The 24,644-nt window shown below is 45.1% G+C and overlaps 1 protein-coding gene across 2 annotated transcripts in view; it reads right to left on the reverse strand.

Moving 5' to 3' along the window:
- Window positions 1-11,241, reverse strand: part of SBNO1 (strawberry notch homolog 1) — a 144,663-nt gene extending 133,422 nt beyond the window's left edge. Inside the window, exons 1-3 of one of the 2 annotated variants that reach the window (XM_073586093.1) lie at window positions 10,898-11,241; window positions 9,616-9,747; window positions 373-679 (exon numbers count right to left, since the gene is read on the reverse strand). In XM_073586093.1, coding sequence (XP_073442194.1) covers window positions 373-679; window positions 9,616-9,747 — 439 coding nt within the window. In that variant the 5' untranslated portion in view covers window positions 10,898-11,241. The remainder of the gene's footprint in view (window positions 1-372; window positions 680-9,615; window positions 9,748-10,897) is intronic. The other variant, XM_073586094.1, reaches the window with a different exon arrangement.
- Window positions 11,242-24,644: the final 13,403 nt, after the last annotated feature.

Below are 24,644 nucleotides of genomic sequence, written 5' to 3' on the forward strand. Positions count from 1 at the left end.
GGCAGCATATGAGGGAACAATCTATGGAGCTTCTTGTGGGGGCAGCATATGAGGGAACAATCTATGGAGCTTCTTGTGGGGGCAGCATATGAGGGAACAATCTATGGAGCTTCTTATGAGAGCAGCATATGGGGGAATAATCTATGGAGTTTCTTCTGAGAACACCATATGGGGGAATAATCTATGGAGCATTTCCCACCCTAGACTTATACTCGAGTCAATAAGTTCTCCCAGTTTTTTGGCGCAAAATTAGGGGGGGTCGACTTATACTCGGATCGACTTATACTCGAGTATATACGGTAACCTGACGTCAAACAACTCCGCACAGCAATGATCATCTGTATGCAAAGAGGTGAGAAGAGTTATACATACTTGCAGCTGTTGCAACTGGCTGGGCGATGTTTGAAGGTGGTTTGAGTTTCATTAATTTATTAAGACTGCTGGTTTTCAGGAGGTCTTTGAGCTGGATTTGCTCTTTAGAAGGTACAGCAGATACAGTGGTTTGCACGACAGGGGCAGCTGTGGATGGTCTCGTTGCAGCGCTGGTCTGAAGAATTTTCGTCACGGTGATAGTCTGGCGAGCGGTAGTAACAGCAGGAGTCTTCGTCATCACTATTGTGTTACCAAGGGTTGGTAATTGATTTATTTGATTTAGGACAAAGGTTGTAGTTGAAGGAGGCTGCAACAGAAATAAATGCAGACACATCTGTAAGTAGCTGTTGACTTTATGACGTCTTATTTACTGGAACATGAATATCATTAATTTAAACAAAATTTAAAAGACTATGGAACACGGACACTTACTGTGAAAACTGTATAAAGACAAGCACTACAAGTAACCATTTACCGATCAACTGCCCTTTATAGCACAGCAGACTATGGTGAGTGATGCGCACTGCATGACCGGTAATAGATCGCTCGGTGTGCACAGGTGGAATTCATTTCACCCGATAAATGAGCGTTTTGCTTGTTCACTAGGTGATGGTCAGACAGCTTACATTGAAAGATTATTGTTTAAAGGTAATCTTTCGGTGTAAATGCACTGAAATGCAGTTTAGGGATTTTGGATTTCAGAGGGTGAAATCTAGTACATAAAGGTGTGTGTGTGTGTGTGTGTGTGTGTGTGTGTGTGTGTGTGTGTGTGTGTGTGTGTGTGTGTGTGTGTGTGTGTGTGTGTGTGTGCGCGCGCATGTCCGGGATTGGCATCTGCACCGTCGCAGCTACAGCCACAAAATTTTGCACAGTTACACGTCTGGACCCCGAGAGCATCATAGGCTATGTTGTGAGGCGAAATTTTAAACCCGCACGTTCCAATTCACCAAACAATTTTGCCTATTCTTATAATCTCTACGGTGCTATCGTCCTTCTGTAAAGCTGAAAATAACAATTTATTACCGTGCCAACACAGACCACCCTCTGACACAGACTGCAGGGGGAGCCCAGTATCACAAGATAGGGTTAGATACACGGCTCAGCAGACGGTATCACACAGGATAGATTAGCTACACGGCTCAACAGTCAGTAACACACGATAGGATTAGATACACGGCTGAGCAGTCAGTATCACACAGGATAGGGTTAGATACACATGTTGTTTATCAAAAGGCTCTTGAATGAGTGGAAAATAAAATACTATCAATACTTGGGTAATCGTTTAGTTAATTTGTGTTGCAAATCTGTAGTGTTGAATATATGATGTGAAATGTTTTTATGTGCAATATAATCCATATAATTTGTTATAACTAACCACAGTTGGTTACTATGTCCAGGCAATGCCGTGCTCTTCAGTGCGTGCGTATATTATGATATATATATATATATATATATATATATATATATATATATATATATATATATATATATATATATATATTTTACCCTAGCTAAGCAAAAGAAAAAAAAAATTGATAAAATGGAATTCCTTTGAAATCATTGATTGAGAAGAGTATTTTCAGATTGACAATTTCAAAGGAGATTTCATTAATCCTTGCAGGGCAATAAGAGACAGGCGCATTATCCTGAAAAACGAGATGCTTTTGTAAAGTTCTCTTCGTTGTGACTACACAATTCTGGGTTAAGGCTTGGTAAATAGAGACGCACCTCCCTTGATTGACTTTCTATGCTCCATTATTCTGTTAAAATTATGCTTTTGTCATCTTTAGTCTGCATTGTTTGTGCTTCCTGAAAACTTACGGTGTGTGCATACGCTGCGGATTCTGCTGCGTATCCGCAGCGGATTTGGTCCTGCGGATCCGCAGTACCATTATAATCAATGAAAAATGAAATCCGCAGTGCACACGGTGCATAATTTTCCGCGGTATGTCACTTCTTTGTGCGGATTCCGCTGCGGTTTGGCACCTGCTCCATGGCAGGTGTCAAACCGCAGGGGAAACTCGCAGGCTAACCGCAGAAAATCTGCAGATAAACTGTAGGTCTTGACCTGCGGATTTACACAAATCCGCGCAGAAAATTCCACAGCAGAATCCGCAGCATGTGCACACACCCTTAGAAAGAAACAATGTTTTACTTTTTGTTTCATAAATCAATAGTACACGTGAAAACAAGAAACTGTCGTATATCTGATCAGAAAACTTTGCTTCTTTCATTGTTAAAATTCTCAACTCGGAGGTAAAATCTGTATTCAATGTAGACAGACTTTCCCATTATTGAGATAGGAGATGGCAATTGCTGCTGATACAATTCTTTGCAAACGGGAGGCGCTCCAATCTCCTATCTACATAAGATTCTATTTTGATTATAAATGATCAATTCTGGCCGAGAAGCAGATTTCTCTAATAAGATATATTACAAATGTGCTCATTTTCATGTGTATTATGGATTAAATAAAAAATTACTGCAAATCAATTGTTATGCTTTAACCCCTTAACGAACAGGGGTATTTTTAGTTTTGCATTTTCATTTTTCGCTCCCCTTCTTTCCAGAGCCATAACTTTTTATATTTTTCCGTCAATATGGCCGCATGAGGGCTTGATTTTTTCCGGGACAAGTTGTACTTTTGAACGACACCATTGGTTTTACCATGTCGTGTACTACAAAACGTGCAAAAAAAAAAAAAAAAAAAAGAAAAGAAAAAAGTGCAATCCCACTTTTTTTGCTTGGCTTTTTTACTAGGTTTACTAAATGCTAAAACTGACCTGCCATTATGATTCTCCAGGTTATTACGAGTTCATAGACACCAAACATGTCTAGGTTCTTTTTTTAATATAAGTGGTGAAAAAATTCCAAAGTGTGCTTTTAAAAAAAAAAAAAAAAAAAAAAAAAAAAAAAAAAAAAAAAAAAAAAAAAAATTGCCATCTTCCGAGAACCGTAGTGTGTCTATTTTTTCGTGATCTGGGGTTGGGTGAGGGCTTATTTTTTGCGTAACGAGCTGACTTTTTAGTAATACCATTTTTGTGCAGATATGTTCTTTTGATCGCCCATTATTGCATTTTAATGCAATGTCACAGCGACCAAATAAACGTAATTCTGGCATTTTGATTTTTTTTCTTGCTACGCCTTTTAGCGATCAAGTTAATCTTTTTATTGATAGATTGGGCGATTCTGTAAGCGGCGATACCAAATATGTGTGATTTTTTTTTTTTAATTGTTTTATTTTGAATGGGGCGAAAAGGGTGTGATTTAAACTTTATTTTTTTTTTAAAACATTTTTTTTAAATTTTGGCATGCTTCAATAGCCTCAATGGGAGGCTAGAAGCATCCCATACTTGATTGGCTCTGCTACATATAGGTGATGAGCAGATCACCTATATGTAGCGGAATTACAGCATTGCTATGAGCGCCACCCAACAGGTGGCGCTCTTAGCAATGCGGCATCAACAACCATAGAGGTCTCCAGGAGACTTCTGGTTGTTAAGCCAATGCCTCGCTCCCCCCCCCCCCCCATCACATGATGGGGGTCAGCGACGAGTGCATTTCCTGCTGCCCGGCCGGAAGCGTTGGTTAAATGCCCCTGTCAAGCTAAACATCCTACTTCCTGTTGGTGGGGTGTACACTGCGGAGGAGGAGCTAACTTTTTTTTGCATAGTTTCAGCCTCCTAGTGGCAGCAGCATACACCCATGGTTCCTGTTTCCCCCAATGAAGCGATAGAGAAAAATATGTTTTACATTTTGTATTTTCCTTTTGTCCTACAGAAAATTATTTTACTCACAATATTTCCTTGCTTAATAAGCAAAAATTTAGATTAATGGGTATTTTCATTTTGTAAATAGATTCTACAGGATATATAGTATGACAATTAGGATCACCCGCCCTATCACGATTGATTCTTGCCTACCCCGACATTCAATAGTTCTGGGGTTGTTACAGACACAGTCTGCTGCTTTACAGAAACTGATGCTTCAGTCTCGTTTCCTCCCAAAGTACTTACTGGCACAGACTGGAAGACAAAAAAAATCCCATCAGCTTTTTTTTTGCCTCATTTGGAGAATAGCCCTACTTGTCCATTGTTAACAACAGGAAAGATACCGTACATATCTTTGTACCGTGTTAGCCAGTAGATAGAATATTTAGAATTGAGAGTCCTCAGTGGTTGATACCTTTTAATGGCTAACTGAAAAGCTAGTAACAAATTGCAAGCTTTCGAGACCACTCAGGTCTCTTCATTAGGCACTGACTAATACGAAATCTGAAGAGTCACATATTTATACACAACACAGCACAGAAAGAAATAATGCAATAGATAAGACAAGTGACATGACATGAAGCAAAAATATCATTATGGGAGAGTGATAAGTAGTTGTGGCCATAAATTTTAGAGCAGTTCACAGATAAGGAGTGTGAAAGTTTTATGGTCCTCTAATTGGGATCTGGTTGTGTTGTGATGCCCCCACAAGGTCTGAGGAGCAAATTCCTTAACTGATGTAAAAAGACAAATCCATGCGACACATTCATTCCTGCATTTAGTTTGCCAAAGGTTGTCATCAGTTTATAATCCCAGACCCTTCTGTCGCTCTGAGATTTGAAATTACCTTTCAAAGCAAGTAATTTCATGTCTATGGTGCTGTGATCCGGCATACAAAAGTGTTTAGTCACAGGTAGATCCATTCTTTTTTTCCCTCTTATTGTGTGGCGATGAGAATTCATCCTTGTTCTAAGCTTTTGCCCTGTCTCCCCCACATACAGACCCCCAATGGGACATTTAGTACAAATACCGTATTTTTCGCTTTATAAGACGCTCCGGATTATAAGACGCTCCCCAAATTTTGAGGAGAAAAATAGGAAAAAAACTTTATTTTTAATAAAATGGTGGTGCATCTTATAATCCATGCGTCTTATTGCTTACCAGGGGTGGTGATGGAGGAGGCCGGAGTGGAACATTGCTGCTGGGATGAGGGGGTGTTTTGATGTGCAGCGTGCCGCTGCCGGTGTCTGTTACTGCCGCCGCCCTCTGTCCCCTGATGCTTGCCACCACCGCCACGCTCTGTCCCCCGGTGCCTGCTTGCCACCACCGCCGCACTCTGTCCCCCAGTGCTTGCCACCACCGCCACGCTGTCCCCCTGTGCCTGCTTGCCACCACCGCCGCGCTCTCCCCCGGTTCTTACCGCCACCACCACGCTCTGTCCCCCGGTTCTTACCGCCACGCTCCTATCCCCCCGGTGTTTGCCGCCATCGCCGCGCTCTGTCCCGTTCTGAGGGTACTTGCTGTGGCACTCTGTGCCCTGATGCTGCCGCTGCGCTGTCCGCCACCGCCGCGCTCCTGTCCCCCGGTGGTTTCTTCCGCCGCGCTCCTGTCCCCCGGTGGTTTCTTCCGCCCCACCGCGCTCTGTCCCGTTCAGCGTGGGGGGGTCTCTGTCGCTCCATGCCTGCTTTCTTCCTGGAAAATGGCCGCCGCGCATGCGCAGAAGGACATCTCGGCACTGAAATCTCGGGAGATGAGATTTCAGCGCTGAAATCTCATCTCCCGAGATTTCAGCGCCGAGATGTCCGTCTGCGCATGCGCGGCGGCCATTTTCCAGGAAGAAAGCAGGCATGGAGCGACAGAGACCCCCCCACGCTGAACGGGACAGAGCGAGGCGGCGGCGGTGGGGCGGAAGAAACCACCGGGGGACAGGAGCGCGGCGGTGGCGGACAGCGGAGCGGCAGCATCAGGGCACAGAGTGCCGCGGCAAGTACCCTCAGTGGCAGCGCAAATGTATATCCTCTTTGTAAGACGCACCCCCTTTTTCCCCTCAATTTTGGGGGAAAAAAAGTGCGTCTTACAAAGCGGAAAATACGGTAATTAAGTACAACACACTAAATATCCAACTGGTGGTCTGTATGTAGGGTAGACAGGGCAAAAGCTAAGAACAAGGATGAAAGTATGCTTTATCATACCGCCAAACAAGTGGAATAAAACACTATAAAAAAGACAAAAAAAAAAACAAACATAGTACTGCTGACAATGTCATCTTGTCCCGCAAAAGCGAAAAAAGTTTAAAAAAAAAAAGTTATAGCTCTCAGAATAAAGCGACGCAAAAATAATTATTTTGTCTATAAAATAGTTTTAATGGTGTAAAATCGCTAAAACATAATATATAAATGAAGTATCGCTGTAATCGTACTGACCCGAAGAATAAAACTGACTTGTCAATTTTACCACACACGGAACAGCATAACACACACACACACACACACACACCTTCCAAGAAAAAAATAAAATTCCTGAATTGCTGGCTTTTGTTTATTCTGCCACCCAAAAATCCGAATAGATAGCTATTAAATGTCATGTGCCCGAAAATGGTGCCAACAAATGGTACCAATAAACACGTCAACTCGTCCCGCAAAAAAGACTTCACAATACTCCGTGGGTCAAAATATGAATAAATTATAGTTCTCAAAATGTGGTTATGTCAAAAACTATTTTTTGCAATAAAAAGCGTCTTTTAGTGTGTGACAGCTGCCAAACATAAAAACCTGACATCAATCTGGCATTGATGTAATCACAGCGACCCAAAATATAGTCGCCTAGTCACTTGTACCGCAGGAGGAACGGCATAAAAAAATAAAAGAAAAACACAATACTTCACCTGCTGTTGATGTCTTAATTCTGCCTCCCAAAGATCACAGTATGGATCGGCGCACATTTATCCTGCCCTGAGCACTTGCATTGGGATTTCCATGTAAATCTCTGAAATAAGTGATTCAGACAAAACCTCTGGCTGAACATTCCCTATAATTAAGCACATGGAGGCACTGTGAGTGTCATCTGACCTGTGATCCAGCGGTGTCCATCTTTTTAGGATTGCATAAAAGTGCCGTCGGCTAGAGTTTTGTGCACTTCTAAAAAATAAGGACACAACAGAAGAGGCCAGAGACGAAGTCCAGAGTAACTATGCTGCCTCACTATAGTGAATGGATCCCTCGGGGGTTTCACCTGAATCACGTCACTCAGAGATTTAGATGGAAACCCCAAAGTGGTCAGCGTAGAGCGCCAGATAAATGTGATTACAAACGTTATGTAAAATGTTCCCAATAAAAGCTTCAACATAGTTCACAAAAAAAAGAAAGTCCTCACTCAGGTCCATCATCTATTAATTGAAAGATATGGGGCTTCCACGTTACTGGTAGCACAAACACTCTAGAAAAGCAAAATGGCTCCTCACCCCCCCAAAAGAAATTCAGCAAATTCTCCACTATCAGATCCAAATGCCCCCTACCTTAAAAGCCCCACAGTGTACCTAAACCACATATAGCGTCCACGTTTGGCATTTCTGAAGCGACGAGAGCCCGCCTAACTTACGGGTGCATGCCTCCAGAAGCAGTTTGCAATTTTCACTATGCAACATTCACTGCTGCTCGTTTCTGGAAAATACCCCATGGAGTCAAAATTGTCACTACACATGTACATTAATTCCCCAAGGGGTATAAGTTCCAAAATGGGGGCACCTGAAAGGGGATTCTGCTTTTCTAGCAATTAAGGGCTTTGTATATGGAGTCCGCAAACTGTTCTAGGAAAATCTTCGCTCCAGGAGGCAAATAGCGCCTGTACTGTACAGCCACATATTGGGCACTGCCACGTTCAGTAGAAATTGTGGGGAAATTTTGGTGCCATTTTAACCCACTTATGTGATAATGTAAAATCTTGGGCTAAAACAAAACTTTGATGGTAAAAACGTAGTTATTTTTTCTTCACTGCGCAATGGTATAAAATTCTGTGACACACCTGTGATGTCAATCTGATCACTGCACCCCTAGATGAATTCATTGAGAGGTATCGTTTGTAAAATGGAGTCACTTATGGAGGGGGGTGGTTCTGCTGATCTGGCACCTCAGGGGCTCTGCCAGTGTGACATAGGACCCTCAAACCATTCCAGCAAAATCTGAACTCCAATGTGGCGCCGCTTCCCTTCTGAGCTTTGCACTGTGCCTCAAAAGTAGTATTCCCCCCACATATGGGGTATCTGCGTACTCAAGAGAAATTGCACAGCAAACTGTATGGTGCAGTTTCTCCTCTTACCCTTATGAAAATGCAAAATTTGGGGCCAAAATAACAATTTTGTGGGGAAAATGTGATTTTTCTTTATTTTCACAACTCAATGTTATAAACTTCTATGAAGCACCAGGGGGTTCAGGATGCTCCCCACGCACCTAAGTACATTCAAAAGGAACCCGAACACCCACCTCTTCCGACAAGCCTACAACCTGCAGCGATCCTCAGTCTACTGAACCACCGCACGACCAGCTCTACCCTCTCCTAATGTATCCTCACCCATCCCCTGCAGACTGAGCCCTGGTGGGTAGGGTCTCTCTCCTTCTGTACTTGTGTGGGCCTTGTATTGCTCATGCTTATTGTACTTGTCTATGCAAGTCCCATTTTCACATGTAAAGCGCCATGGAATAAATGGCACTAAAATGAATAATTCCTTGATGGGTCTAGTTTCTAAATTGGGGTCACTTGTGGAGGGTTTCCAATGTTTAGGCACATCAGGGGCTTCGCCAAATGGGATATGATGCCCGCTAATGATTCCAGGAAATTTTACCCTTATAGCTTCCTAATTAAAAGAAAATGTGGTTCCAAAATTGTGCTGATGTAAAGTAGACATGTGAGAAATGTTATTTATTAGCTATTTTGTGTGTGCCATAACCCTCTGATTTAAGGGTATGAAAATTCAAAGTTGGAAAATTGCAAGATTTTCCAAAGTTTCGCCAAATTTCCATTTTTTTTTTTTCACAAATAAACAGTCATACCGATAAATGTTACCACTGTCATGAAGTGCACTATGTCACAATAAAAAAAAACAAAAAAAAACAAACAGTCTCACAATCACCAGGATATGTTGAAACGTTCCAGAGTTAAAGCGACAGTGGTCAGAATTGTAAAAATTGGTCTGGTCATCAATGCGCAAGCCACCCTTGGGGGGGGGGGGTCAAGAGTGTCCGGGGACCACATCAGATGCCTCACATCTCTCACTATGGACTCCAGTAACGTCTCTCCTTATAGACACACAAGGACAGATCAATGTTTTAGCCCCAGAAAGATTATTTTAGTCTCAGCACTATTGGGCTATAGTGTAAACAGAAACATTTTCATTGTCATACCGATGTTACCACTAACATAGGAAAAGAAAAATAACAGGCATATTATACCAATGCTTATCACATTTGATAAAACTTACTTGCTGGTTGACAGGGACTGGTCCTGGAGCAATGAAACCTATATCCAAGGAATCGCCATCAAAAAGGTCATTGGGGCTGATGCCGCTCTCACTCAGAGCAGCAAGCAACAAATCTTGTCCTGGATCCATCATCTTAAAGTGCATGAGGAGACAAAAAGGGGAATGTTAGCAGCACAAAAATATTCCCAGAGTCCACTACATTGATCTGTGCAAGAAATGGGGACAAAGCACAAGATCCCCCCCCTTTATAAGCCACTATGGGAGGGAGGGACTTTTTATTAATTCACTTAGGGATTTGCCCTTGAGAAAAACAAGGGGCAGCACCACAACAATCAGGCTAAACTTTTCACACAATCACTTCATTACCATATCTAAAGAGCTTTGGAATGGAGGACAGGATCAACAAAACCAGAGCAGGCCAAAAACAGCAGGTTTCAATTGGAGGGACACAATCATGGCAGCCATGATGAGATGATTGGAAACAGACTATGAAGGACATTGGGGGATATGTCTCAGATCTGAGGATGTCCGAATAAAACAGATCAGTGCGCTGCCCGATAAAGAAACAATATTGGATAGCACACGGATGCGCAAACGCAGATTTCCAGGGTTGGGTCGTATCATGGGAATGGAAATGTGAGGAGCAGGGTGGACTGATCAGGAGCCTACACCAGCCCTCTATGTCCTGCCACCATACACCTCTCCTGGGATCAGTGGCCTGAGCGATCTGCTGCTCCTGGAGGAGGTAACTGGATGGCAGGAGATCAGGGCAGGTCTCAGTGCCTGGACGGCCATGCTGCTCGCAGACACAGGCAGCGCCGGGGATCCTGCAGAAGGGCAGGTAAGGACCCGTGCACACCGGACGTGAGACAGGCTGCGGCCGCCGCTCTCCAGTGACTATGAATGAGCCAGTCCGGAGAGGACACCCGAGCACTCGCCATGCAGAGGTCAGCGCCCGCACCACCACGTGGTCACAATATAAACTTCCGGGTTGGGCCAGGATGACTAATGCAATGACCAGGGATGCAGGAGAACCGCACCGTGTGTAGACGAGGCCGGAGCGGGGTGCGCGGCCGCACAGGAGCGTCACACCACAGGGACAATGCCGCACACAGCCAGGAGCGGCCACACGTGGAGGCGCTGCGGGAGCCCTGCTCGTCACTTCGGGCCTTCGGGGGCCGCACAGACCCTCCACAAGTCCTCACACATAAGTCTCCTAGTGTCCGGAGCCGACCCTCCCCGTCCCCAGAGCCTCGTCTGCCCGCCCTCCACAGTCACTCACGGTGCTGGTCCCGGAGAGGTCGCCACTCGGCTGCTGAGTCCACACCAAACTGCGGCGGTTACTCCGACCTGCCGCTTTCTACCTCACAGCCGCCATCTTTACCGGGGAAACACCACAGCTCAGCACCACGTGACCCGCGCAGTCCGCGGCCTGTTCACACGCCCACACTCCGCGCCGGCCCCGCTGTGACCGCCCAGCCGCGCTCTCCCAGCTTCTTCTCAGCGCACACGTCTTCGGTGATCTCCGCTCCGGTGATTTTATTATAATCCATTATTATTATTATTTTGCAGGGTTTCTAGAGAAGGCAGGTCGGAGCCACGTGACGTGAGGTCCCGCCCTCTAGGAAATGACGTCGAGGGGCGGCACAAGGCGGAGACTCGTCCTAAGGTGTCCGCCATCTAGAGAAGGTCACTTCAGTTGTGATCTTCGCCCTGATCATGTGATTGGGGGTGTGGAGTGGGGAGTCTCGCGTTATTTGCCTGCTGACAATGGCAGTTACACGTTACTTGCATTGTGTGCAGGTCACAATCGATTCGCTGGTCCCCACAGTGCGGTTATTACTGGCTCCTAGGCAAAGCCTGGAGTGGATCCCAAAGACAGAATGAAAGGATATTGGTACCGGACAATGATTTGGGATATGTGAACCTTGGATTTCTGAAAACACGATGCTATGTTCACAAGCTGCATTTTTTGCAGAATTTTTTCATGCAAACTCAAAGGTTATGTTCACACACGTCTTTCCTGCAGACATAACCGGATCTGTTGGCAGTAAAAAGACTGCACACAAAATCCAGGTTTTGTTGGCTATCTTGCTGCTTTTTGGCTTCGTTTTTCAGGATTCCAAGGTTTAGTTTTGCTTCCACCATCCAATCACTGACAATGCCAGATGTATGTAGGACTGTAAAACATTTCTTGAAAAAAAGGAAATTTGATAAAATTGTTTAAGAAAAAAAGTTTGTCTGAAAAAAAATAGGGACTGTCAGGGCCGGACTGGGACTAAAATTCAGCCCTGGCATTTGAAGTTACACAGGCCCACTAGACATATGGTGACTATATAATATTTTTGTACACTTGTAGGTTACAAGCAGTGAGAGGAGATTAACACGACTATATACCATGTAGTCACAGCTGTGCCCAGTATTTCAGCTCAGTCCTATTTATTGCTTTTAGGTACAGTACTCCTCCCAAAGCTCTGTCCCCTTTTGTACACACGGCAATGGCGGATCTTAATAGGGGCGGATGGGGCGGTCGCCCCGGGCCCAAGGTTTTTTGGGGGCCCAGGGCAGTGGCGTATCCAGGGGGGGGCAGGCAGCAGGGGGGCGCAGTCGAGCCGCCCGGCCGCCAAATGCAGCGGTCCGCAGTATGCCAGTATCTCTCTATCTCCCTCCCCCCCCCCTGGCGGCTGTGTTCTGCCGCTACCAGTCCTGGGAGTCGGCGGTTCTCTGTGTCGGCTGTCAAGCTGACAGCCGACGCAGAGAAGGAGGCCGCGCCAACTCCCAGGCAGCAGTTGTACTTGGCGTCTATAGACGCCAGTACAATTGAAGCTCTGACCGCCGGGTCAGAGCGACGTCAGCAGCGTGATCAGGTCATGTGATCACGCTGCTGACGTCACTCCCGGCGCCCAGAGCAAACGCTGGTGGTAAGTGTGCTCCTCTGTGGAGCTGAAGAACCACCGAAGATGGGGATGGGGGTTAATGAGCGGAGATGGGGGTTATTGAGTGGAGAGGGGGGTTAATGTGGGGGTGGGGGTTAATGAGTGGAGATGGGGGTTAATGAGTGGAGATGGGGATTAATGTGCGGGGGTTAATGAGTGGAGATGGGGATTAATGTGCGGGGGTTAATGAGTGGAGATGGGGATTAATGTGCGGGGGTTAATGAGTGGAGATGGGATTAATGTGGGGATGGGGGTTAATGAGTGGAGATGGGGGTTAATGAGTGGAGATGGGGGTTAATGAGTGGAGATGGGATTAATGTGGAGATGGGGGTTAATGTGTGGAGATGGGATTAATGTGGGGATTGGGGTTAATGAGTGGAGATGGGGGTTAATGAGTGGAGATGGGGGATTAATGAGTGGAGATGGGGGTTAATGTGTGGGGGGGATTTGGAGTGGGGGTACATAATGTGTGGGGGGATTTGGAGTGGGGGGTACATAATGTGTGGGGGGATTTGGAGTGGGGGTACATAATGTGGGGGGATTTGGGAGTAGGGACGAGGGGTTATTGAGTGGGGATGGGGGGTACTTAATGTGTGTGGGGGATTGGGGATGGGGGGGATTTGGAGTGGGGATGGTATTTAATGTATGTGGGGAGATTTGAGGACACAAAATGAAGAGTATGTATGAGGAAACAGTATGGGGGATGGGTGCAGACAGTAAGGGGTGCGAATGGGTGAATGCATGTGGACACAGTATGGGGAGTCGGGGATATGTGTGAGCAGACAGTATAGAGAGTGAGGGGGTAAATATATGAGGAGACAGTATGAGGAAGGAGGGGAATAGTGTGAGGAGACAGTATATTGCAGATATTTGTATTTAGGGGCATTATAATGACACTTCTATCTTTAAGGGCATCGTGTGGAGATTTGCTGCAGAAGACCGTTGAAGATGTAAGTCTGCAGAGGCCGCTGTGGATGAGAAAACTCATCATGGGGTCTGGACAAGAAGAAGAAAAGGAGAACGACTCCAGAGATGACGTCATCTATAAGGTACCTGGATGTAAATATTATTTGTGATATTGACTAATTCTCATGTTTTTTATTTATGTCAGGAGCATTACAGGGGTTGTCCAGGTCTGTGCTGAGTCTGCAGACATTCTATGTGACTGCAGACTTCTGAATTCTCACAGTGCTCACTGAACGCTGTCAGGATTCTCTCGTGCTGGTAATTTACATACATGCGGTCACATGCTGACTAGACATGTGTGGCCTCACTCAATGAAAGTGAACGGAGCGAGGCCGGGTACGTCTAGTTGGAATGTGGCCAGAAGTATATAAATCACATACTTGTGTTGACATGACTGTATATCGGCAAGGGAGAATCCTAAAAGTGTGCAGTGCATTCGTTGTGAGAATTCAGAAGCTGCAATGTCAGGATTCAGCTCTGCAGGTTCCAGTACTCATCACATGGACACCTCACTTGACACGCTGTCAATTCCCGCACGGGGACCGCAGCGCTCAGGTGGGAAGAGGGGTACAGGGGCCCAGGTTTTATGAACAGCCCCGGGCCCATAGTCCACTTAATCCGCCACTGACACACGGTGACAGAATTCCTGGCAGAACTGCTATCCATTGGGCAACCAGACCCCCTGGTCATAGCTGCCCCTATCATACCTCCCAACTTTTGAGGAAGGGTAAGAGGGATAAAGACTGCGGCGAAATTTAGGCCACGCCCGGCCACACCCATTCCGCAACTAGTCACACCCATGTCCACGCCTAATCGCACCCATTTAGCACTGCTGATCACACTGACTTGTACTGAGGGCACAGTGGCTGGCATTATGGGCACACTGACTGGCACTAAGGAAGAGAGAAAACAGAGAGAGAGAGAAAAAAGAGAAAGAAAGAGGGGGAAAAAAGAAAGAAAGAACAGAGAGAGACAGTGAGAGAAAGAAAGAGGGGAAAGAAAGAACAGAGAGACAGAAAGAAAGAGGGGAAAGAAAGAACAGAGAGAGACAGAGAAAGAATATAGAGAGAAAAAAGTAAAGAAAAGAAAGAACAGAAAGAAAGAGAGGAAAGAAAAAGAAAGAAAGAGGGGAAAGAAAGAACAGAGAGAGAGAAAGAAAAAAGAAAGATTAGAGAAAGAAAGAACAGAGAGAGAGAGAGAAAGAAAATGAGGGAAAGACAGAACAGAGAATGAGAAAGAACAGAGAATGAGAAAGAACAGAGAAAGAGAGAAAGAAATAATGAAAGATTCTATAAAGATACTATAGCAGCCCGGCTCCCATTGTAGTGCCCACCTGAGCCTCCTGGTGCAGGACATATCATGATCCACTCACATGGCCGGCATCCCCGATTCCAAGGCGATCCTGCTGTCTGCGCTGTCGGAGGAGGACATGGTGATGGATCTGAAGCATTCCTGGTTCTGTTACAATCTCCTCAAGAAATTATCTCATTTCCGGTCAGCTTCAAGCACATCACTTCAGGTGGAACATCACGTGTGTGTTTTAAAATGCTCCTCAGGGCTCCGCCATGTACTCCTGTGTCCGTGGGAAAAGCCCGCTTTGTATGCTTCGTACACACTTGGCTCCGCTCCGTACACATATGGCTCCGCTCCGTATACCCCAAACACGCGGCTCCGCTCCGTACACTTCGTACACACGCGGCTCCGCTCCGTACACCTCGTGCACGCGGCTCTGTTCCGTACACCTCGTGCACGCGGCTCTGTTCCATACACCTCATACGCACACGGCTCAGCTCCGTACACCTCGTACACGCGGCTCCCCTCCGTACACCTCGTACACGCGGCTCCGCTCCGTACACCTCGTACACACGCGGCTCCGCTCCGTACACCTCGTACACACGCGGCTCCGCTCCGTACACCTCGTACACACACGGCTCCGCTCCGTACACCTCGTACACACACGGCTCCGCTCCGTACACCTCGTACACGCGGCTCCGTTCCGTACACCTCGTACACACACGGCTCCGCTCCGTACACCTCGTACACACACGGCTCCGCTCCGTACACCTCGTACACACACGGCTCCGCTCCGTACACCTCGTACACACACGGTTCCGCTCCGTATACCTCGTACACACACGGCTCCGCTCAGTACACCCCATACACATACAGCCCTGCTACATCTACCCTGTAAACCCCTCCTGACCCCACACATACTTATCTCATCCAGCACCATGACAACAGCACAGCAGAGTCTTGCAGACACCAAGAGGCAAGGCTGTGCGCACAGGACCTGTGATGAGGTCACAGGAGGGGCGGAGTCAGGGGTCACATGATCAGGGGTCTGGACAAAGGCTCCTGATCATGTGACCCCCTGTCTCCTCCCCTCCTGTGACCTCATCACAGGTCCTGCGAACAGAGAAGGCAAGCGACACTGTGAGTGGGGGCGGGGGCGTCTCATGCTACGGCGAGGATGGGGTGCGTGGGGGGAGGCGTGGTGGCTTATCTCCCTGCAGTGCGGGAGGAACTTGGAAACTATCACCGCCATGCCCGCAGAGGGCCGGCGGCAGGAGCCACAGTGGCTGCAGCCGCTGGCAAGCGGCCAGATGATCGGACGCTGCCGCCTGCGGCCCACATGACAGCGGCCCAGCGGGAAAATGCCCGGTTGGTTATATTGCCAATCCGGGCCTGGGGACTGTTCTGAACAAAAAAGCTGGATTCATGTGTGATGAGCAGCCGTGAGCTAAGGTTACACAAGTTTATGAATGAGTGCACAGGTGCAAAAGTCTACACAGCGGGGGAGCGGGGTCACTCTGACATCTCACATTGGTCAGGCAGATCACTATCACCTTGAGAGAAAAGAATTCCAGCTCACCTGTAACTGCATTTCAGGAGCATGGCCCCGCTGTGTCCAAGGTGAATAATCGAACAAAGAAGAAATGTCCAGCTCTACTGATTCCGGGAAGATAAGGTTTTTATTCACAAAACTCGTTACATGGAGGATAAAATCTTCAGCACAATACCCGATAGGTGTGGAGATCGACGCGTTTCTGGAGACTAAGCTCCAAAATCCCTTTACCCCCAAGGGTGGTTTGCATGTTAAAGGGATTGTCACCCTTTTTTTGGACTATGAGCTGCCAGCATTCTGTAATGCTGTAGATAAGCCCCCCATGTAACCTGAAAGATAAGACAAACACATTAGATTATACTCATCGGGGGGCGGTCCGGTCCAGCACCTCCCATCTTCATACGATGCCGTCCTCTTCTTTCCTTCCTGTAGTGGCGCAGGCGCAGAGTCCTGCAGTGCACAGGCTTCAGGAGAGGTCCGGCGCCTGCGCACTGCAGTATTCTGTTCTGCCCTCAACAGGGTAGAGCAGTGCGCCTGCGCAGGAGCCACGACAGGCAGCAAAGACGAAGACGTCACCGTTAGAAGAAGGGAGACGCCAGACCGCAACAACCATCGGACCGTGACCGGACCGTCCCCCCCCCTTCCCAGTGAGTATAATCTAACTCCTTTTCTTATCTTTCAGGTTACATCAGGGGCTTATCTACAGCTTTACAGAATACTGTAGATAAGCCCCTGATATCAATGCAGAAGCTCATAGGTCAAAAAAAGGGGCGACAGATTCCCTTTAATGACCGGGCCAATTTTTACAATTCTGACCACTGTCCTTTTATGAGGCCATAACTCTGGAACGCTTCCATGGATCCCGGTGATTCTGACATTGTTTTCAGGTGACATATTGTACTTCATGTTAGTGGTAAAATTTCATTCATATAACTTGCGTTTATTTGTGAAGAAAAAAACAGAAATTTGGCAAAAATTTCGAAAATTTCGCAATTTTCCAACTTTTAATTTTTATGCCCTTAAATCACAGAGATATGGCACACAAAAAACTTAATAAGTAACATTTCCCACATGTTTACTTTACATCAGCACAATTTTGGAAACAACATTTTTTTGTTAGGAAGTTATAAGGGTTAAAAGTTGACCAGCGAATTCTCATTTTTACAACACCATTTTTTTAGGGACCACATCACATTTGAAGTCACTTTGAGGGGTCTATATGACAGAAAATACCCAAAAGTGACACTATTCTAAAAACTGCACCCCTCAAGGTGCTCAAAATCACATTCAAGAAGTTTATTAACCCTTCAGGTGCTTCACAGGAATTTTTTGAATGTTTTAACAAAAAATAAACATTTATCTTTTTTCACCCAAAAATTACTTCAGGTCAAATTTTTTTATTTTACCAAGGGTAACAGGAGAAATTGGACTGCAAAACTTATTGTACAATTTGTCCTGAGTACACTAATACCTGATATGTGGGGGGAACCACTGTTTGGGCGAATGGTCTGGGAATGTCATGTTGCCTTTGGAGAGCCCCTGATGTGCCTAAACTGTGGAAACCCCCCACAAGTGACCCCATTTTGGAAACTAGACCCCCCCATGGAACTTTTCTAGATGTGTGGTGAGCACTTTGAACCCCCAAGTTCTTCACAGAAGTTTATAACGTAGAACCATAAAAATAAAAAAAAATCATATTTTTTTCCACAAAAATGATATTTTTGCCCCCAATTTTTTATTTTCTCAAGGGTAACAGGAGAAATTGGGCCCCAAAAGTTGTTGTGCAATTTGTCCTGAGTAGGCTGATACCCCATATGTGGGGGTAAACCACTGTTTGGGCGCATGGCAGAGCTTGGAAGGGAAGGAGCACCGTTTAACTTTTTCAACGCCGAATTGGCTGGAATTGAGATCAGACGCCACGACTCGTGTCATTTTTTGATCGCTTTTTATTCTGATATTTGGAATGCAGAATGAACAAAAACCGGCATTTCATGAATTTCTTTTGGGGGGGGGGCGTTCACACAGTTCCGCAGTCGGTAAAATTGATAAAGCGGTTTTATTCTTCGGGTCAGTACGGTTACAGCGATACCTCATTTATCTTTTTTTATGTTTTGGCGCTTTTATACAATAAAAACAATTTTATATAAAAAATAATTATTTTTGCATCACTTTATTCTGAGAGCTATAACTTTTTTATTTTTCTGCTGATGGAGCTGAATGGCGGCTCGTTTTTTGCGGGAGAAGATGATGTTTTCAGCGGTACTATGTTTTTATATATATATATATATATATATATATGTCTTTTTTTTTTAATTCGTTTATTGAACCAAAGGCAGGGTATACAGTATGCATACTGACAGCAATGAAAATATCATGTAACACACATACATATCACAGAGCATCGATGTCAAACAGCGTGTGTATACCAACTGTGCATTGAATAAAACATACTGTGTGTGAATGGTTCAAGGACCTGTGATGAGGTCATAGCCATGTGACCCGGTGGGCGTGGCTACGGACCATATAAGGTGGCCAGGGTAGGTTACATGTGGTGACTGCAGTGACCTGGTTGGTCCGTTATGAAAGGTCCCGCTGGGAGATGTGTCTCCTGGCTAACAGCATGTGGAGTGGCTGTGTGTAATGGTTGCACGTGCCTGACGATTCCCTGGAGGGAATGGATGTCTGCAGCATGGAGAAACAGCCATGAGGAAACCCTGACGTGGGTGAGATAACTATGAGGCTGAAGAGCCTGTGTATGCCAACCTGTGTGACCACAGGGAGAACAGAGAGAAGCTCTGTCAAGGACGCTATGCTCATTTGAACGTTATGTTGCTTGCTTTGGTTTATGCTGCATAAATAAACCGCATGGACAATAATGGCTTTATGGAAAACCCGTGCCGGATCTGGTTTTGTGGCGGCTAAGCGAGAATCCCCTATGTGAATGACAGCGCTACCTCACACCCCCCCAATTCTAACTCTAACCCTAACCCCAACAAACCCCTAACCCTTGTCTCAGCCCTAACCCTTACTCTAACCCTAGCCCTAATGGGAAAATGGAAATAAATCCTTTTTCTTAATTTTATTTTCCCTAACTAAGGGGGTGATAAAGGGGGGTTTGATTTACTATTTATGGCGGGTTTTTATGTTTCGCAGCTGTCACACGTTTTTATTGTAAAAAATAGAAAAAATAGTTTTTGCATCACCACATTTTGAGAGCTATAATTTTTCCATATTTTGACCCACAGAATCATGTGAGGTCTTATTTTTTGCAGGACAAGTTGACGTTTTTATTGGTACCATTTTCGGGCTCGTGACATTTTTTGATCGCTTTTTATTCTGATTTTTGGAATGCAGAATGAACAAAAACCGGCATTTCATGAATTTCTTTTGGGGGGGGCGTTCACACAGTTCCGCGGTCGGTAAAATTGATAAAGCGATTTTATTCTTCGGGTCAGTACGATTACAGCGATACCTCATTTATATCTTTTTTTTATGTATTGGCGCTTTTATACAATAAAAACAATTTGATATAAAAAATAATTATTTTTGCATCACTTTATTCTGAGAGCTATAACTTTTTTATTTTTCTGCTGATGGAGCTGAATGGCGGCTCGTTTTTTGCGGGAGAAGATGATGTTTTCAGCGGTACCATGTTTATATATATATATGTATATATATATATATATATATATATATATATATATATATATATACACTCACTGGCCACTTTATTAGGTACACCATGCTAGTAACGGGTTGGACCCCCTTTTGCCTTCAGAACTGCCTCAATTCTTCGTGGCAGAGATTCAACAAGGTGCTGGAAGCATTCCTCAGAGATTTTGGACCATATTGACATGATGGCATCACACAGTTGGCGCAGATTTGTCGGCTGCACATCCCTGATGCGAATCTCCCGTTCCACCACATCCCAAAGATGCTCTATTGGATTGAGATCTGGTGACTGAGGAGGCCATTTGAGTACAGTGAACTCATTGTCATGTTCAAGAAACCAATCTGAGATGATTCGAGCTTTATGACATGGCGCATTATCCTGCTGAAAGTAGCCATCAGATGTTGGGTACATTGTGGTCATAAAGGGATGGACATGGTCAGCAACAATACTCAGGTAGGCTGTGGCGTTGCAACGATGCTCAATTGGTACCAAGGGGCCCAAAGAGTGCCAAGAAAAAATTCCCCACACCATGACACCACCACCACCAGCCTGAACCGTTGATACAAGGCAGGATGGATCCATGCTTTCATGTTGTTTATGCCAAATTCTGACCCTACCATCCGAATGTCGCAGCAGAAATCGAGACTCATCAGACCAGGCAACGTTTTTCCAATCTTCTACTGTCCAATTTCGATGAGCTTGTGCAAATTGTAGCCTCAGTTTCCTGCTCTTAGCTGAGAGGAGTGGTACCCAGTGTGGTCTTCTGCTGCTGTAGCCCATCTGCCTCAAAGTTCGACGCACTGTGCGTTCAGAGATGCTCTTCTGCCTACCTTGGTTGTAACGGGTGGCAATTTGAGTCACTGTTGCCTTTCTATCAGCTCGAACCAGTCTGCCCATTCTCCTCTGACCTCTGGCATCAACAAGGCATTTCCGGCCACAGAACTGCCGCTCACTGGATTTTTTTTCTTTTTCGGACCATTCTCTGTAAACCCTAAAGATGGTTGTGCGTGAAAATCCCAGTAGATCAGCAGTTTCTGAAATACTCAGACCAGCCCTTCTGGCACCAACAATCATGCCACGTTCAAAGGCACTCAAATCACCTTTCTTCCCCATACTGATGCTCGGTTTGAACTGCAGGAGATTGTCTTGACCATGTCTACATGCCTAAATGCACTGAGTTGCCGCCATGTTATTGGCTGATTAGAAATTAAGTCTTAACACACAGTTGGACAGGTGTACCTAATAAAGTGGCCAGTGAGTGTATATGTCTTTTTTTTTTTTTTATTCGTTTATTGAACCAAAGGCAGGGTATACAGTATGCATACTGACAGCAATGAAAATATCATGTAACACACATACAGTGGGGAAAAAAAGTATTTAGTCAGTCAGCAATAGTGCAAGTTCCACCACTTAAAAAGATGAGAGGCGTCTGTAATTTACATCATAGGTAGACCTCAACTATGGGAGACAAACTGAGAAAAAAAAATCCAGAAAATCACATTGTCTGTTTTTTTTCATTTTATTTGCATATTATGGTGGAAAATAAGTATTTGGTCAGAAACAAGCAATCAAGATTTCTGGCTCTCACAGACCTGTAACTTCTTTAAGAGTCTCCTCTTTCCTCCACTCATTACCTGTAGTAATGGCACCTGTTTAAACTTATCAGTATAAAAAGACACCTGTGCACACCCTCAAACAGTCTGACTCCAAACTCCACTATGGTGAAGACCAAAGAGCTGTCAAAGGACACCAGAAACAAAATTGTAGCCCTGCACCAGGCTGGGAAGACTGAATCTGCAATAGCCAACCAGCTTGGAGTGAAGAAATCAACTGTGGGAGCAATAATTAGAAAATGGAAGACATACAAGACCACTGATAATCTCCCTCGATCTGGTGCTCCACGCAAAATCCCACCCCGTGGGGTCAGAATGATCACAAGAACGGTGAGCAAAAATCCCAGAACCACGTGGGGGGACCTAGTGAATGAACTGCAGAGAGCTGGGACCAATGTAACAAGGCCTACCATAAGTAACACACTACGCCACCATGGACTCAGATCCTGCAGTGCCAGACGTGTCCCACTGCTTAAGCCTGTACATGTCCGGGCCCGTCTGAAGTTTGCTAGAGAGCATTTGGATGATCCAGAGGAGTTTTGGGAGAATGTCCTATGGTCTGATGAAACCAAACTGGAACTGTTTGGTAGAAACACAACTTGTCGTGTTTGGAGGAAAAAGAATACTGAGTTGCATCCATCAAACACCATACCTACTGTAAAGCATGGTGGTGGAAACATCATGCTTTGGGGCTGTTTCTCTGCAAAGAGGCCAGGACGACTGATCCGGGTACATAAAAGAATGAATGGGGCCATGTATCGTGAGATTTTGAGTGCAAACCTCCTTCCATCAGCAAGGGCATTGAAGATGAAACGTGGCTGGGTTTTTCAACATGACAATAATCCAAAGCACACTGCCAGGGCAACGAAGGAGTGGCTTCGTAAGAAGCATTTCAAGGTCCTGGAGTGGCCTAGCCAGTCTCCAGATCTCAACCCTATAGAAAACCTTTGGAGGGAGTTGAAAGTCCGTGTTGCCAAGCGAAAAGCCAAAAACATCACTGCTCTAGAGGAGATCTGCATGGAGGAATGGGCCAACATACCAACAACAGTGTGTGGCAACCTTGTGAAGACTTACAGAAAACATTTGACCTCTGTCATTGCCAACAAAGGATATATCACAAAGTATTGAGATGAAATTTTGTTTCTGACCAAATACTTATTTTCCACCATAATATGCAAATAAAATGAAAAAAAAAACAGACAATGTGATTTTCTGGATTTTTTTTTCTCAGTTTGTCTCACATAGTTGAGGTCTACCTATGATGTAAATTACAGACGCCTCTCATCTTTTTAAGTGGTGGAACTTGCACTATTGCTGACTGACTAAATACTTTTTTTCCCCACTGTACATATCACAGAGCATCGATGTCAAACAGCGTGTGTATACCAACTGTGCATTGAATAGAACATACTGTCAATTGCCTTACATTAGTCTGTGTATTATTATTCAAATAATAAAGCCTGCCTACTTGTAAAACATTACTACTACTACAAAACAACTATTTGCAGCCTATGTCTATATATTTAGCTCTTTATCATGCGATATCTCCGTCCTACAACGTGAGGTGAGAGGAGTTCCACCTCTCCCATATCTTCTCAAATTTACCCGGACACCCTCTGTTTTGGTAAAGCGTACGCTCATATGGGATAATCGAGTTCAATTCTATCCAGGCCCTAAGGGAGGGATCCAAACCTCCCATCCACTGCAGTGCCAACACCTTCCGTGCCATGAACAGTCTCCCGTAAGAAAATCCCTGTACAATGTCCCCATGTCTCATCATCCCACACCCCAAACAGACAAACCAATGGCTCAAGGGGAACAGGAATCTGTGCCAGGGAGGTTAATAATGACGTTATCTCTTCCAGTAGTGTACTATATTCGGACATTGCCAAATCATGTGGATAAAATCTGCATCGGATGTATGGCATCTCAGACACTCCGAAGATTGAAAACGGCCCATCTTAAAAAGTCGAGTCGGAGTCAAATATGATTGGTTTATGATATAAAGTTGTATCATTCTATTGTTAATTGACGGAGACACCTTAATTGGTGACTCCAAAATTTCCTCCCACTCCTCTCCCTGTGTATCAAGGATGAGCCTTTCCCATTTCCCTCTAACCAACCATACGGCAGATTCCATCCCCACTGATAGCATGTGTGTGTACAGAGAGGAGATGAGACCCTGGGGACCCTTTGATTTAAGAATGCCTATCAAGGGTAGAGACGAGATTGCACCATTCATACCGACATGTCTCATGTGCGACTGAAAGGCTGATCTTAATTGCAAATATCGGAAGAATTGTGACCTTGGGACATTGCACTTAGTTTGTAATTGTTCAAAAGATAATAGTGTACCGCATTCATATATATCCCCTATCGTAGAGACATTGCACTGAGGCCAGAATTCAGCAGATGGGTGAGCAAGCAGTGTCGGAAAATAACTTATTCCATAAGGGCATTTCAGCTATGATAACACTAAATCTGACCACCCTCTTAATCTGTCTCCAAACTAGTCTTGCCAGACGAAGCATGGGTAGCAGACGTGGGACTTTTACTTTTTCCATCTCCAAGAACCCTAGCGGGCAATCAGCATGTGCAGCATGAAGCAAATGGCTCTCAGAATTAGGAAGATGATTACCAGGCATCCACTTATTTATAGCCCTTGCCTGTCCCGCCAGATAATATAGAAAAAATCCGGTAGCGCGACCACCCATTTTTTTTTTGGCCTTTGTAGGGTGGATAGCTTAAGTTTTGGCCTAGTTTTCCCCCATATGAAAGACGTAATTTGCGAATTTAAGTTGGTGAAATAAGACTTAGGCACCACCACAGCACTATGTTGGAGAAAATAGCTGATCTTAGGGAGTATTATCATTTTAACTAGATTAATGCGTCCAGCTACAGAAAGTGGGAGTTTACTCCAAATCACAAATTTGACTTTAACCATCTCCAATAATGGATATATATTAAGTTGTAGATCAAGTGTGCTAGATTGAGAA

The sequence above is a fragment of the Dendrobates tinctorius genome, unplaced genomic scaffold, assembly GCF_039654945.1.
Source record: "Dendrobates tinctorius isolate UK_male_01 unplaced genomic scaffold, ASM3965494v1 ptg000090l, whole genome shotgun sequence".
Taxonomy (NCBI): Eukaryota; Metazoa; Chordata; class Amphibia; order Anura; family Dendrobatidae; genus Dendrobates; species Dendrobates tinctorius.